This window comes from Platalea leucorodia (genome assembly GCF_965183815.1).
Source record: "Platalea leucorodia genome assembly, chromosome: 4".
NCBI classification, from domain to species: domain Eukaryota; kingdom Metazoa; phylum Chordata; class Aves; order Pelecaniformes; family Threskiornithidae; genus Platalea; species Platalea leucorodia.
The window spans coordinates 3,969,517-3,986,582 of record NC_138826.1 but is presented as its reverse complement, the minus strand read 5'-3'; the positions used below and the strand labels follow the sequence as shown (position 1 = coordinate 3,986,582).

General features: G+C 40.4%; 1 protein-coding gene across 2 annotated transcripts in view; it reads right to left on the bottom strand.

The window, feature by feature from the left end:
• ADAM12 (ADAM metallopeptidase domain 12) overlaps positions 1-17,066 on the bottom strand; it is a gene marked incomplete at both ends in the record, with an annotated part of 185,819 nt that overhangs the window by 45,127 nt on the left and 123,626 nt on the right. Inside the window, 5 exons of one of the 2 annotated variants that reach the window (XM_082308395.1) lie at positions 5,322-5,470; positions 10,751-10,835; positions 12,056-12,225; positions 13,955-14,026; positions 14,939-15,004. In XM_082308395.1, the coding sequence (XP_082164521.1) occupies positions 5,322-5,470; positions 10,751-10,835; positions 12,056-12,225; positions 13,955-14,026; positions 14,939-15,004 (542 nt within the window). The remainder of the gene's footprint in view (positions 1-5,321; positions 5,471-10,750; positions 10,836-12,055; positions 12,226-13,954; positions 14,027-14,938; positions 15,005-17,066) is intronic. The other variant, XM_082308396.1, reaches the window with a different exon arrangement.

The following is a 17,066-nucleotide window of genomic DNA, read 5'->3' as shown; positions in this document are numbered from 1 at the left end:
ATTCATTCTTTGACTTTTCCAAAGGAACATCACTCTACAAGGAACATGACAAAGAAGAGCTGTTGTGCGGAGAAATTATCATAGAGAAGCTGCTTCCTTGTTTGTGTTACTGGCCCAGACCTTCCTGCATGGCATCCAATGGCTTTCTGTCCCTAACGCTTCGTGCCATCACTGGGATGCAAACCAGTATGTGCCCTGGAACAAGGCAACTCTTGGAACAGAGAAAAACCAAGTCTACTAGGGAGCTAGATTAAAATAAAAGTTTCTGAAGAGATATTCTTTCATCCAAAGGTCTGCTGAGGAAATAGCAACGGCAAAGTCCTCTCTCACACATCAGGTTTTGCACTTTCTCAATATATACCACTTGTTTCATGTCTTGAAATAATAGCCCATGAAGTATTTTTCTTTTCCTAAGGATTTGTTCTTTTCAATTATTATGCATTTATTTCATCTTTTCTTCGTAATGGTCCTTGAAAAGAAGCAATTGAGAGCCAACATAGAAATGAGTCGAAGTAGACTTACGTGACCTGCTGCCAGGCTGTGCTCGATGTGCAGTAGGATTTGGAAGACTGGACAGAAAGTGGTGGTGCTTGATGTTAGGGTTCAAGGCCGTTTGAAGGCATGCCCTTGCAGACACAGTCATGGTTCACAGAATCACAGAATCATAGAATCATGAAGGTTGGAAAGGACGTTTGAGATCGAGTCCAACCGTTAACCTAACTGCCTGGTCCACCTCTAAACCATGTTCCATGTTCCTCAGCACAAACCCATCCTGCCTTCCTACTATTGTATTTGTTTGCAGGGACAAACTCCAAGCTGGTTTGCATTTTCTGTTTGTAGTTTCAGTGCGGTGGGGTCTGCAGAATGGGTGCGTGAAAGCCCCCCATGATTTATAGGTGTAAAGACAGCTTTCAGCCTGTGGTTAAAGCATGCACCCTTCCAGGTCAGTATGAGGTATTTCATCTCACAATACACGGACAGCAAAAGAAATGGGGTGTGGGCAGTCGGGCAGACCTGGAGAAAATCTCTATCATTCCCATAGCCAGGTGCAAATGGGACTGGAGTAGAGACTACAAAGCAGCCCTTTTCCCGTCATCTTCTTTTCTATCAGCATGGTGAAAACCTGCTTCTGTCTACAGAAGTGCAAAGAGAGATGAAACAAATGGCTCTATCCTAGGAGCCTGCCTCTCAATTAGGCATCTCAATTAGCCATGGCTGGGATGATTCAGCAACAAGAACTGAGCCTGGTAAGAGCAACACAATTCTGTGAGATGACAAGGAAAGAAGCTTTCATTATAGCAAGTCATGGGACTCCGCAAAGGGATGGAGACTAGAGTAGGATCAGCATCTGAATGGGCTTGGTAAAACTAGCTGTCCTTAACGCATGCCTGGTCTCTCATTAACACCTAAACTCTGTGTGTGTGTGTGTGCACGCACGCGCAATGGAAAGGCATCAAGGACTACTTTCTGTTAGAGGGAAGGAAGAACATGTTTACAGTGTGCCCAACTTCCCTGATGACAAGTTAATTGTGTAAGTCACCTATATATAAACTAGAAGAGCACGCTATTGGCAAGGACACAGCCATGTGGGTCAGGGGAAGTATAAACCCTTGGGTTTACAGCAGGGAAGAAGACTAACTAAAAATGCCTAAGGCTGGCAAGAAATTTCAAGCATATATTAAGTCTCAAGCTTTCAACTACTTTGGGGGAAATTATCCAGTTTCAACCCCCATGGAGGTACCTGTGCTCAATTTTGATGAAGTTGCACATAAAAAGTGCATTTCCAAAATTATTAAATAGAGAAGCACTGCTAATTGGCATAATTTTGCTCCACAGTTTGTGCTAAATTCTGCTTTTACTTGCAGTGGTATAAATCTAGACTAATGCCTTGGGTTTCATCAGAACTCTTCTGTATTTATCTCGCTGTCAGGAAAAATATTTTCACTCCTAAGAGTGGAAACTTTAGGGAGATGCTTGGAAAACAAGTGGAATACTGAAATGGCCTTGCTGACTCAGCCTAGTCCCTTAGTTTTCAGATACTGTGATCTCAGTAAAAATCTCTTTAAGACTCCTTATATCCTTCTTTTTCACATGGAACAGTTTATGGTCAAAACAACTAAAGGAACCGAAGGAATATCACTAAAACATATGCATAAAAAGGGGAACAATGTGTTAGTATTAAATATTTCCTTGTTGATACAATTTTTGGAGAAAAAAACCCCTTCTACAGTGGGATTTATGTCATTTCCATAGCAGATATTTGAATCTCTACAAGGCCTGGAGTGCCACAAATTTTGGGTTTTATACTCTTAATTCCATATTATACAAAATAATTTTGCTGAAGTAGTGGGTCTTTAAGGCATTTGTAGCTCACACACAAGTGGCACACATCTTGCTGGTATCTTTTAAGAGCAAAAGCTATAGGAAGCTCATTAAAGGATAGATCCAACCGAGTTTAAATTCCACACTGATCCCTGGAGATTTTTTCCACCAAGAACTAATTTCCAAGACCTCTTCAAAGACTGAAACATAAGAACTAAAAGAAGATGGCAATAATTAATGAAGTCGCTTTTAAGTAAAAAACCTTCAAACATTCCCTTTTCTGCACAACCGCACAAATGACTCCGAAGTTAAGTTTACAGAGGTTTTTCTGTTATAACCCAGATATTTCCTATTCTTTTAAGATACCAGATAAGGACTTCTCAGGAGCTTGTACTTTTTACGCTAGCTTCAGCCCAAAGATTTTTTTTCTTGGACTTGTTAAATCTACCTTGAACCCACAGAAATTAGAGAGCACAGAGTGAGTGCCAATGAGTACATTGAGAGAGCAGGCTGTCTCTCTAAATGTATTTGGCTTCCCTGGGATGCTCTTTGTTTTGATGTTTTTCATAGTCTAAGAATGTTTTTCAGGTAGGGAATATTAATTTGGCCTTCCCTTAACAGACATGTACTTCCAGAGCTGAAAACTCTTCAGTGTTCTTTGAATAATGGTGCTCAAAGGAATACTACCATTGGTCAGATGTTGGGTAAATATTCAAAGTGTTAATTTTAAATTAGTAAAATGCAGTTTGGCTTAAGGCGTAAAGTATTCTCCCAGAATACTTATTACAGATTGGCAGCACAGTATGAAGGTAAAGCCTAAGGCTATAAACCTGATGCTAAAATTTCCATTTATAAATCAATAATCACTGCAAATAAAACAGCCTTCTCAGTTCTGTGACTGCCACAACTCTTCCTCAGGCACAGGTTGTATATAAAGTTTGGTAAAAATCTGAAGAAAGCGTTACAAAGCTGAAGTGTCCCTGATGGCCCCCTCCCCAAACTTGTGGGGTGCTAGAGTTGGGCACGGCCTTGCTGAAGGACACACAGCCTTTCACCTGTAAGGTGCTACAGAAACCCCAACACAAAGTGAGCTGAGCTGCTTGGACTCATAGCTGAGGAAGACACTGAGCAGGTACAACCTTGGTCTGTCCATGCCCTGAACCAACCCAGAGCCAAGTGTCCAAGCTGGCACATCCAGCCCAGAGGATGGCTTCAGATACACCCAAAGGACTCTGGTGCAGAAGGCAGAACCGGGGAAGAGCTACCTAATCTCACGGTAGAGATACCTTCACAGGATGAGTTCAGAAAGTGTCTAGAAATTTCTGTCCTGAGAGCATCTCCTGCATTTATTTCCAAAAGTGGAGTAACTGGATGCCCAACCAGGAATTCCGCTGAGACGCCTAAAGCTTGCATGCATCTTTCAGGAGCTCAGACCTGTCTGCCCACTGCTTACCAGCTATCGCATCACCTCACCTCAGAGCCCTGTTTCCAATTTCAGTTTGTTTTCACAGAGTGCATACGAGCCCTGATGAGCTGCAGAATGCAGTTCCATACGGATATTTACTACCTATTGTTTTAGAAGAGCCAAGCTATTTTTCTTTTCCAAACTAGAAATCACTCTCATTCTCCTCCACACACACAACTCTCTTTTGTTTGTCTCTTAACTTGCTGTGCTTGGCCTCTGGCCAGAATCCCTTTTTCTGCCTTGAAGGAGGGTGACAGCATGCCTTTGAAGAAACGCCAAGGCTGCTGTTAGGCTGACCAGCAGGGAGCAATCCTGCCCAGCACTCTCTGGCCTCTCCCAGAGTGCTCTCCTTCTTTCCCAAAAACATGCAGTCTCAGAGAAGGCAGAGGCTGAGCAGATCACAATTCCCAGAAGAGATTTTTAAGCAACAGATGAAGTTTAAGCACACAGAGAGAATGCTGGAGCTGGAAGAGACATCAGAAGATCATCTAGACCATCCTCTTGCCCCAAGGTAAATCCAGCTGTACCTACAAGACTCTGCTGACAGATATTTGTCCAACTGGTTCTTACCAGCTTCCAGTCACAGGCAGTAACATTTCTGCAGGCAATCCAGTCCAGCACATCACTTACCATCAGAAATCATTGGTAAATCTACTCTCTCTTACTTCAATTTAATCCTATCAGTTCTTGTCTGAATATGGACATGGAGAACTCATTCATTACATCGTTCAGTTTCTAACAGTCCTTTAAAATACAGAGAAGCAAGCCGTAACTAGTTACCCTGGTCATGGTGCCTGTACTGTTTGCGTCTACAAAAACACTACGCTTCTCCGTTGACATAGGGCCTTTATCATGAGAGTAACCGTTCGACACTGACTCAGAGAGACAACCACGGGTTCACTGGCTTTACTTCCCACAGTGTCTTACATCTTTTCTTGGAAGATGTCCCTCCGGCCACTGAACAGCCCTAACCCCACTGACTTTACAGATTTAATTTGCCCACATGCTAATGCTGCTACACACTTATAACAAGGGGTGAAATACAAAAGTTTGTGCAAAACTGAAAACCTTCTCTGCACAAGACAAAGGCTTTACAGAGAGTCTAATAATATATTTCCTGCGTTACTTTATTTCCTACACATTCATCTTAGTCTTGGCCTTGGGACACTGTTCATTTCCTATTAGGACTATGATACTCAGTTGGCAAGATGAGAGAAGGTGAAATCCTGATTCAAGACTTGCAATGCAGTTTGGTTGTTTTTTTTGTTTTTGTTTTTTTTTTTTTTAAATTAACCAGTTGCTTATGGCATTTTTGTCTCTCACACTGGTAACAGGGGAATAGAAAGGTACAATGGTACATGTCGTGCTCTGATAACAAGTTTAATTGTTTCAGCTTGAGGTGGGTAACTGTGAGAAGATTTGACAGATGTTGAAAAGATTTTCTTTTTTCCCCTTAAATGTTACTGAGACACAAAACAAAACTAAAAATTTTCCACTATAACAGTAACTTGCCACTGCTTACCCTCGCACTTACCCAGTAGAGGGGTTCATGATGCAACCCCCTTTATCGGTAGATGCTTTGCAGTTGCAGCCCCTCTCCAATGTATCGTGATTCATTCCAAAATTGTGACCCAGTTCATGAGCCAGAGTGACTGCTGCACCTAGAGGGTTTTCTGAGTGATCCTTAAAGAAAACAAAAGCACTAGTGAAGTCAACATATAAAAACAATTCAAAATATACGCTCCCCCTCTAAGGTCCTATTGCCTGTCCTTTGAAATGTTTTATAAACTTACCAGCTGCAGTTACACGGTTGTTAAATGGACACAATTTTAAACTCATCCACATATACCAAGTGCAGACTGGGGATTTCAGGACAGGCTCTCTGTCCTGGCCACCCAGTTTCCCCAGCACATTAGACATTTGAGACCATTGGGCAGCTTTGAACATCTGGGCCATCTATTTAGGGCTTAAAATTTCCCTGCTCAATAAATCCCCCAAATGCCCAAGACATGGCAGTGGCAGAAAACAGTCACCCAGCTGTGGAGTGTTGGAAAGGGTAATCATTTATGGGTGAGGATGAGTGTGATGAGGGAAAAGTGAGAAGATCCTTCACGTCAGGAGGTAAATTACAAATGCAGAACAAGACCTCACTGGGTCTATTTAATATTCTTCAGGCTGTTTCTTTAATATCAGAAAGTCCAAGATTCCACAAGCCTTGTAAGAAAAACCACGTACCTTTGAAAACCTCCTTTTTAAAATGAAAGGACAACGCAAGTCGAAATCTTCGATGGCCTCTGGTTAACACCTCTGAATATTTTAAATGTTGCAAGTGTCAAAATTGAAATATTAACATTAATCCTTGTTGAAATGCTGATTTTTGGGACAATTATTTCTGACAAATTCACTGCATAGTCTGATTACAGGCTGCTGATCAGACTGATGTTTTGACTTAACCACAAGGAAGAGACCTTTCCACATCGATCATTTTCCTTGAGGGAAAAAAATTCCACTGTACTCATATGAAAGCTTTCCCTAAAGGCATAAACATGTAATATAAATGCATGATCCACTATTTATCAGTCAGTAAATGGAATTACTATGTACAGCTGCCTGCTCTAAAAGCATATATGAATATATTCAGTTTAAATAACTCTTTTAGTATCATGTAAGCCAACCTTCAGAGTAAAAAGAAGTGAAAGGTAAAACTGTCTAAAACATTAGCTCTATATTAATGAATCCCTTAATACATGACTTGGTGTAGATTTAAGAGTTTCTTCTTTCATCTGTCTGTGCTAATATTTTTAGTAAATAATTTCTCAAACAGAAAACAAAATAAAAAAGAGAATACAGTCATTCTGAAAACAAGCAACTACTTCTGCATTTGGAATAAACCCAGAAGAATTTTATCTTCTAACAAAGGAACTCTTTTTAGTTTTTCCTGATTTTTAAAATTTTAATACAAAAATCTTGTGACTAACAGAACAGCCAGTTTGTGTGCAGTTATATTCTCAGACGCCTGTTTGCTGAAAGAAGCTGTACAACCTGTCCTAGTAAAAGAAACAAGAGAGCAAACCTATGCAGGAAAATAATCTGTAATAATCAAGAAAATATATACTTCTGCACAATACCTACATATGGAGATGTCTTATCTAGATGCTAGTCACACATAGAATGATTTATCTTTGTACTCATAGTAATTTGTGAAATATTTAGAGAATTCAATGTAATTGAACCTGATGTCATAAAAAGAGCACGACCTCTCACTCAACTGGAAAACAATCCAGGACCAAAGATTAAGAAAACAATGAAATAATTCCATATAATTTACCAGCAGCACACTGGAGCGATGCCTTGAAATTAGGGCTATGTGGTCAAGACAGAAACTCCTCTAAGCTTTGAGCTACCTAGACAGACAACAAACTGAGCTCAGTTTTTCTTCATTTTGCCAGTGTCTCACTGAACAGAGATTATATCTATTTGAACATCTCTAAAGCTGGCAATTAAAAATAAAAACAAGAATTCACACAGTCCACTCCAAAACTAGAGTAATAAATGATCTGAAATGTAATTTGGGTCTTGACTAGACAAACAATTATTACAGCCCATGCGGTTCTCATTACCCGCTCAGATCCACTTGGAATGCAATTTTATCAGTTTCTAGAGAGGGTTTTTAAAACAAGGAATGTGATGTCTCAGCAAAAGAGGCTATTTGAAGACAGAATAAATTAAGATTATCAAAGCAAACACTGACATGTCCCATTTGATACTGAGACCATTTAAGTATCACAAGGGCTAAAGAAATGAATAGCAATGTGACTTTGATTTATTCCATCAGGGTCTTTTAAAGTTAACTTGAGCAGTAAAAGTCATTACCAAACAGTTTCACAACCACCAAATAAACAGCCCTCTACTGTTAAGATACTATAAGCTGTTGCACAAAACATGCAGCTGCTTTCAGCTGGACTCTGTTTCGTTCTGCTGAGATTCAGATCAAACAGTAATAATAAAATACTGTCCCCTACAGCTAGAACAGGCAAATGCCCCAAGCCTGGTACTTTCCATGCAGTTTCACTCTGCTGTAGGAGTAAGTTTCCTAAAACACACTTTTATTGCATTTAAGCGATTAACTGAAATATAAGCACCTCAGTTCCGCACTTGTCCTTTAGCCTAACTTCCCACTAAAGTCAGTAGAAATTTGACATGAGTGAGAATATACTACGTTACAATACACCAATGCAGCAATATTTTACTTTTAAAGCCATGAATTTAGTGGGCAATCTTTTGAAACAGAATGAAGACTGAATCAAAGACTTGCTTTAATGTCAACTTTTGTTTGGTCTTTCTACAGCACAACAGAACCATCACAGTAAAGTAAAATTATGATGCTCTTGATACACCAAAAGCTTCTCATACTCAGATGCCTGCTCTCCCCACTTTGAGTTTCTCTTAAAATTAGTGGGAGACAGGGTATCACCTACCACTGAGAGAATTCAGCCCTATATCAAAGTAGAATTAAAAGAATTTAGATCATATAGTAGCACTGAGTAACTGCAGAAACAGTCAGGAAAATCAGATCATACAAGGATGACTCCAGTTTTTGTATTCAAATGTTATTTCTCATGTAATCTCTCCATCGTCTCTTCTTTCAGATCAGTTTTGAGAACATGGGAGCTTTTTGGTATTGAGTGTTGGGGGTGGGATGGGTAAGAGGTTGGCTGAATTATAAGGATGGCCAAATGTTCAGCTACCCAGGGTTAAGATGTTTGAGCACTATAATCTCCCACGTTAACAGTTATTCTTTCTTTCATTTGCATATCTTCCAATTTAGAGCTTTCTTCTGTAGGCACTGGTATATATAAAAACTTTTTTTTGTATACACCTGAATTAGCCTTTCTTAACTGGGCAGGGGGAGGTTGGACAGCTGCCCATTTGGATTTTGGGGGTGAGCGTTTGCTTGTTTTGGATTTGGCTCCTTTTTGAGGATTTGCTTAAAGAACTGGGAAACATTTCTAGATATGCCGCACAAGCCTCGAGTTAATTTGCACCTCAAAAGTTTGAATTCACTGAGGTGGGAGTATCTGGGAAACATCGCGCTCCCCTGCGCAACCGAGGCTGCAGCCTGGCCCACGATTCATACACAAACACTGGGTTTCTCCTGGACATATAAAGCAGTCTTTCCTCTGTCAGAGCCCTGAGAGCACTTTAAAGAAATGCTGATTCTTGCTTTCTTGTTACTGGAATGAAATATTTTTTCTTCTTTCTGTTTAAAATGACAGTTTCCAGAGCGAAGAGGACTGACTTTGCAGTAAAACACACTGTAGCATATTTTAAAGCTTATGCTAAAAATTAAAAGGACAAAATGTTGTCATTAAGGTCATCTCTGACTGCAGATAAAGCCAAAGCAGTGACTGCTGGCCTGAGGGTGAAATGGATACAATGGGGCTGTCTGCCTCATATATGCTTTTGCCAAGATATGGAAGTGCACTGGGACACTTCTACAGCTTTTTCTTCCTCTTTTCCTCCTTTTCCTTTTGTACCTATCCCCCAGTTACCCAGTGAAAAGCTGTAACAAACACCAATTAGAGACTCAGCTTCTAAAGCTACCAAGAGACTGAAGCCTTCGTCTTTTCTACGATTTTGACATGACTTTCTCCAAATTATGTGATTTGACTGTTCTTTCCCACTCTTTCCTACACCTCAGCTTCCCTGCTCACCTCTTAAATCCTCCCAGTCTGAACCATCTGTACATCATCTTCCACGACTGTACACATCACCCCAGCTTGGCTTCTTGCCTACTTGTCCAAGAGACCACAGAGGATTGTGGACCAACCTCAGCTTGCAGGCTAGTTAAGAAGGAAGGAAATGCAGGGGCTTCAAGGGGCTGTATCTCTGGGATTACCCCGCTACATGGATTGTCTTGAAGCAAAAGCCTTAGCGTCCCAGGCTCCAGGTTAGCCCCATGAAGCTTTGAAGAACTGGGAGCTTTGAGACCATGCAAAGTCTGAACATTGTGCACTCCTGAGCTTTCACCTCACTTATGTGGGGATCTGCAGCTGAGGTGTCCAGCAGAGCTGGAAGGAACCACACCATCTAAGGTGCTGCAAGTCTAGACAAAGCTGTAGGAAACACAACGGTTTTCAGCATGTGCAGGCTGATCTCAGAGAATATCTAAGAGGTTTTTAGGGCTCCCTGGCTTTATGCTCTGGAGTTGAGCTCTGAGGTCACCAGCTGAGCCTACAGTGGCCTGCAAACTCTGGGAGTCCACATTTAGTTTTATTTAAAGTACTTCTATTGCAAAGCTTAGTTAACACAAAACTTCTTTCCCCCCCTTTCGCACAAAACAGTTAAAAATTAAAAAAAAAAACCAAAACATTTAAAAGAAAATATTCCAGAACTACTTCCAGAAATTGGCTAAGGTGTTTACTTGTATGTTCATCATGCCTAGCACCTAACAACAGCATTACCAGTAATGTATCTTTGAGAGAGGCTCAGGTAGAATAAATGCTGCCATTATTCTTGTTGTCTGGCAATGTAATAAAACCACTCTGCTGTAAAGATGGAAAATAAGGCCTTACACAGGAAACTCTGTAAATACAGAATAAAATCAATATAATAAAAGATTCAGGGTAGACGGTCGTTGCCTGTAACACTAGTATACCCAAGTGCATAACAAATACATCTTCTGGTTCTCATCCTTCACAGAACCTCAGCACCTGATTTAATGAGAATTAGGAGTAGAGGATTCTTGCAAAGAGGTCATGCTATATTTTAATGCAATGTTTTGATTTTTTTTCACTATGGAAACTATCATTTACAAGCGATGTGCATGTAGAGATAGATAATATTGAGACTGAAAACGGGACAAGTGGGGCTGACGTTCTGGTACAGAATACAGTACTACAATATTCGAGATTGTGTTGTACCAGTTGGGCCAGTTTCAAGTCCCGTGCTTTGACCACTTACCATGACGACCCCTCCAGACTGCTCTGCGGTGCACATGCTCATTATGGGTGCCATGCCAATGGTAGTCCCTTGGAAGTACACCCCGCTGCAGGAGGGTGGGAAAGGAGAAGAATGACAGAATCACCACTCAGTGCCAAGATACCGCCCCATTATTTTCAGTCTTGTATTTCTGCCAATCTCAAACAAAGATCCCATTTCAAATGTGTCAGCTCCAAACATTTGCAGGTTTAAAACAATGAAAAGCAGAGATTAGTCACGTTGACTTGCCGAACTGACAATGACAGCATCCCCGCTACAAGGAAGATCCATTTGACCACCCTCCTTTGGGTTTACTGCTGTAACAGGACCCTTCTTTCCTTTATTTCTCCCCTGACTGAAGTTGGGAATAGAAATACAAACATAAAAATAATGTCTCTAGCTCAAAGAAGGGTTATTTTAATGCAGTGGGAAGTTTATATGCTACTTGTTATAATACACAGCCTAGAATGTAATCATTCCAAACAAAGTATTATTACACATAGACAGTAATCAAATATCTCATGAGGGACAGTTTGGAAGGGCTCACTCTATTCTTAGACAGATAATGTAAGAATATCTACATAACGAGTAAAGAGCTCCTCTTAGTTACTGAGACGTCAGGTATGTTTATCTGTATAGTATAAAGAATGGTTCATTGATCAAAATGATACCTGGTTCAAGAAAGAGGTGTTTCTTTTACTCTTTTTTTTTTTTTTTTTTTTTTGAAAAGAGTGCTTTTACTTTGAGCATGTTTACTCAATTACTTTAATCCAGCAAAAAGCAGCAGGGTAAAAGATGTGTATGATTTAGTTTTTAAGTCACAAATGCAAACAAATTGTCCAATTTAGACTGCATTTTAAAGTTTACTGAGGTCTTTCTACTAACAAACAGGTGTCATATAGTGCCCCCGTAGCTCTTCTTTTGGGGTGAGGGCAGGATTGCCTTTTTCAGTAACAATGTAGACTGAGACCAGCTTAAACCGCTTGTAAATTCATACCCTAAGTATTTACCAGCTTATTACACATCTACACTTCTACGTGAGTTGTACTCAGGAAAGGCCTACAAGTAACAGAGCTGTTGCAGAGCTGTGGAAGGCAATTAATCCGAAGCATCTGCTGAAGGGCTCTGCAAAATGCTTTTATATGTTTGATATTTGCAGAGGGGAAAGACAAACCCTGAGGAGCACAGATGTTCCTCCCAACAGCTTAGCAACTGGGGAAGAATTCAGTACAACTATTCTCAAATCACTGAAATCCCAGCCGATATTAAATATAGTATCAAGTCTACCTTATCAGCTGTGCGTTGTCATGGGGTTTACGAGGTAGTAGTTTTAGCTTTCTCCAGTCCAGAAACTCATGGAGGCTGGTGAAAGGGTCTTGAGAAATAGAGCACTTATCCATGTCATTCCATACTTCCACTCCGACCAGGGCTACTCGAATATTTAGTGGCCTATAGAACTAATGAGAAAAGAAAAATAGAAACATGTCTCTCAAATCCATTTTAGACCACATTGGATTAGAGTATTTCAACAGAAGCATAACGTGCATATGAATCTCTCTTGCAGAGGCTTAAACGGTCTCTTCTTCAGGGCAAAAGGGAACACCTGACAGGACTGACTCAGACAAAATATTTCCGTGACTTCTAGAAAGCAGTTCTGACCTTACTAAATACCCATAAGGCATTCAAAGACATCCAGAGATATGCTACTTCTCTATGTCCCACCCAAGTTTGGTATCTTCCTTCAAGATGAAACGCTGCAACTACCTTCACATGGCCTTCACTTCTGAGCAAACTTCTTGCTACAGCAGATGACTGTCTCCATGGCTGCCCTCCGTCACTATCACCAACGCAATACAAGAGGTAGAGGTGGTTGTGCTGTACTACAGTTGTGGTTCAAAATAGTAGCTGAAAATTTAGCCAGAGTCATCGAGTCTTGCTCACAGCAGATAAAAATAAATGATTTTAGCACTGTGGGCTACAGACACTATTATCCCACTGGTAAATGCCACAGTTGCTACAAGAGGGGAGCTGGAGCAGCATTAGCAATGGAGCAGAGATAACAATTCTAATGTGAAACTAATGTGAAGAAGGATCCAAGAATCGATCAAGTCCAGATTTGGCTGACAGTCTGAGAAAAGCATATACTAGATCTTTGTCTTGTTTATATGCGTTACAGTCATTTAGATAACATTGGCATTTGCTGAGCATAAATTAAGCATGAAACATAAATATATTATAGCATGCAAAATTAATTTTGAGCAGGTAACATATAAACACCTGTCCTCCAGTAATAAGTCAGCAAGACAATTATGGAAGAGGTGGAGGTGTCTTCGGCAGCTTGTTTTTAATCAAGAATGCTTCTCCTTGAGCTATTGCCCTTGAAGTATCACTTGATAAGTTCTCAGCTAAATTAAGACTCCCTCAGTTATAATTTCACTACTGGATTCCTAATTTTTTCTGGCCACAGAGCACAACAAAAATAAACTTTAATTTGTTCAAACAATGCTGTAGAGGACTCTTAGCATTTGTTGTTTATTGTCAAGAAATTACTTCAAATACAAAAAAACCCAGCGTATGTTTCTTTCTTATTGCTCTCTCTCAGCCATCAACTTCTGCTCCCTTAAGCACTGCATATTTTTAATTCTGCCATCTTCCTTGGGCTATATATCTTATTGACCACGTTTTCACAGGCCCTTTGTTGGCCTTACAATTGGACCATCCCTTGCTGCTGTAAAGGACTTTGTTCTCCAAATTCCTCCTCGTAAAAATCCTTTTTCTATGGGCTGTTCCATATGTGATTATCCCCACCATCTTCCCAGGTTAATAAAATCCTAGGGCTAAATTGTACATCTCCTTAGGAATAGTGCTTCCACAGATATATGCATCCCATATACAGCAGAGCAGAGCTCACAGCTTAGTATGTTGAAAGACATACGAAAGATTTAAGTTTACTCTTTTGGTTTTACTGGTTGGAGAGAAGCATCGTTCTGAAATATTAGGAAAGCAGCAGGGTTAGCTCCTTGAAAAGGTGGGTGGATAAGGAGATGTGGCAAGGGCTGGGAAAGCTGCTGATCTGAGCAGGGCAGCTTTCTTAATTTTCTAGTAGAAGAAACATCGATTTCACAGCAATATCCTTCAGAAAGCGTATTAAGTTTGGAAAAAGTGAAATAATGCTCATGTTCTTACCTTATCAACATAGTTTGCAATTTCTATCAGCCTCTGCTTAATTTTTTCCACATCCTTGCCTTGTCTCTGAAACTTGAAATGTAAAGGATCAATGTACTAGCAGCACAAACATCATAGAGTTTCCCCCCAGCAGCCACCTTACTCTGCCAGCATTGTCGGTGATGTTTGGGAATTACACAGTGCAACCAAAGGCCATTGGCAGACTCCGGTTGGCTTCATGGGACCACGGGACCATGCCTCAGAATAAGCACAGGCTATGGGATAGGATTTTGGTTCTCATGAAAAGATTTTAAAATCCCTAAGGCTTACATAGGGATCTTTCAGGGACTGATGTTTTGTGAAAAACTAAAGGCTTTTCTGTTAGCTGTTTCGGCTCTTGCAGCAGAGTAATTGTAACTCCCTAACTAGCAGTGTTCAAGGATACAAAAAAAATGTAAGTAGCAAAATAATTCAAACCAAGATTTAGATCTTTGGCTGCCATTCAACTCACTGGAACATTTCTACAGCCAGTCCTGGTTACTCGCTTTGAAGCTCTCTTTGCAAACCATCAGGAAGGCAGTCGTGCTTCATGCAATGTGACGGCAAAGTACTGCTTCAAAAGCAAGTGCAGGATCCTACCGTGTCTTCCAAACAGTGATGGTCCTGCCAAGGGCAGAGCCAATGGCAATGAAAACTTAACTAGCTCAAGGAGAACCTGGGCAGTGAATTCGTATTTGCCTCATCTTCAATTACTGCCAGATATCCCAGTTATTTGAGAGTCAAATTCCTTATGAAGTATTGCAAGAAATTTTACAACTGACTATCAGCATTGTCCTATCTTAATAGCGCCTTCCATTGCTCAGCCCTAATTAGGGAAGAAGCTTTAATTTTGAAAACCATCGTGTTACTGTCTGAAGCACATTACTTGCAACACCATGGTAGCTGAACTGAGCTACCCGTTTCCTACCCATGCTTCCCATAACTTTTTAGTTTTAAGTTTCTTACCTCACGATTATCTGCCACAATAACAAGCTCCACATACTTTGTTGTCTTCAGAGTCTCCCTCTTGTACTGCCAAAAAAACCGAAAATTGTATTTTGTTTTTGCAACAAGTGACCCTTGGAATCAGCTCTGCCTCAGTCCAACAAAGTGCTTGCAAGAGGAGATACACAACACCTCAGACTTCCAAAGATTTCACTATATACACATTTCTATTGTATTCCTTCTCCTCATGGAATTTTTCCTTTTATCTACTGCAACAGAAATAGTCTACATGGTACTTACAAAAAAACCCCAGGATTTGATCACAGCAAGCAGGGAAGTGGTGCAGTCTCTCTCAACCTTTCAGCTTTCTGCAGCTGAAATGTTTGAGTTATCTTTCCTTGCAGGAGCATATAATCTCTAGCAGAAAGACCTTTGCCATTTCCAAGGCACATTTAAAGAAATGATGAGATGACTTTTAGCAAACATTTCACACAATAGACAAGCTAGCTACTAAGAAAAATGAGAGATAAAGGGATATTGAGTGAAGCAGAGAAGAGATCAAGTGATCAACTGATAAATTATGTAGGAAGAAAACCCCATGAACAAAAACTTCAGAAAAAAAATGGAATGAACTATCAGTGTCTGGGGAAGCAAACTAATACTCTAAAAATGGAAGGCATACATTTAATTTTGTATCTGTATACTCATATAGAAGACCTGGTCATGCTACTTACAGTTCTAAATGCAGGTCTAAAAGACTCATAATGCTTAGCTGCAAAAAGATCACTGAAGAAAATGAAATGATTTTGTAATAGTACCAATCATAGCACAACTCCTCTGCTACCCTAAATTTAAATGACCTATTAATGCCTGCAAAAGTTCCGTGATTTACAGCAGCTGAATATCTATTCTATCATTCCTCCCTTGTTTCTGGAATAAGACAGCTGAGGGAAAAGAGGTCTCAGCAGTATATCTGATCTTCATGCCAGAACTTAAGGAGCTTCAGCAGATGTATGACCTACTAATGACCATGATGTCTTGAACTAAACCAATGCTCTATAACCTAAAACATGACTAAAGCTTTCCAAAGCAAACTGTTCCAAGGCAAACTGTGTGATCCCCTAAGCTAAGTCAGTGCTGGACATCACCTTCCAGCCAAATTTCACAAAGTTTTCTTCACATTACCAAAGTGTTCCTCTCTGCTATCTGCAGATTAATGATTTTGAATGTTTTGCAAGAAGCATTGTGTTTAGACAAAAGTGACGGTTCTAACCTTTGGTAACTCTGACTGTCAAACACATATTTAATAGTGTTACACAGACTTCAAACTACAGTAACTGGAAAATAGTTAAGTTCCATTTGGACAGTATTTATGAACTGAGAAAGCAGTAGAGGCTATCATTAATGAACTAAACATCAATGATACAAGCACTTCACAGGATTACACTTATTAGTAGGTCTGGCAAATGAGCTCAGGCAGATATTCTTACAACTTCTCCTGGTATTGAGGTTCTCTGCCACCTTCTTGTGCTCTACTGGACGCAACTGTCACCGCCGTGGGGTCATGGTGCGTGCACAGACCTGGTGCACGTGCCCATGCCTCGTCTGCCACACAGGGCATCAGCAGTGCCTGGTGATGTGCCAGCTGGGAACCAGGACACCAAGGAGCCAGCATGTCCTGTCCTGCTGCTCCTGAAACAGCAGCAGATGCAATAAAAGGTCCTGCCATGTCTCAGCAGACTTCAGCGGAACCTACAGTGCTCTGGCAGAGCTCGATTTACCTCCCTGCAAAATATATCAGACATGAGTGAGATGCCACATAAGGCAAATGACCATGTGGGTGTTGTTTGTGACGGAACTGATCTCTCAAACACTAAAAGTCTAACATAAACCTGAAATTTATTATGCAGTCCTGGTCAGAGATGTACCCCCAAGGTGCCTCTAGTCTTCCAAGTGAAGAGTAAAAGATGAGACATTCCAGGTACAAAGATATAAGAAGAGCTCTGTTACATCAGTCAGTTTAAAACATTTACTTTTTACCAAGAGTAAAACTGTTTGGACTGGAGAGAGATGGCCTGAGAGAAACTGGCTAGCAGGGCATAATCACGTAAGCCTCTGGTGACTGACTTGCATAACGAATCCATTCCTA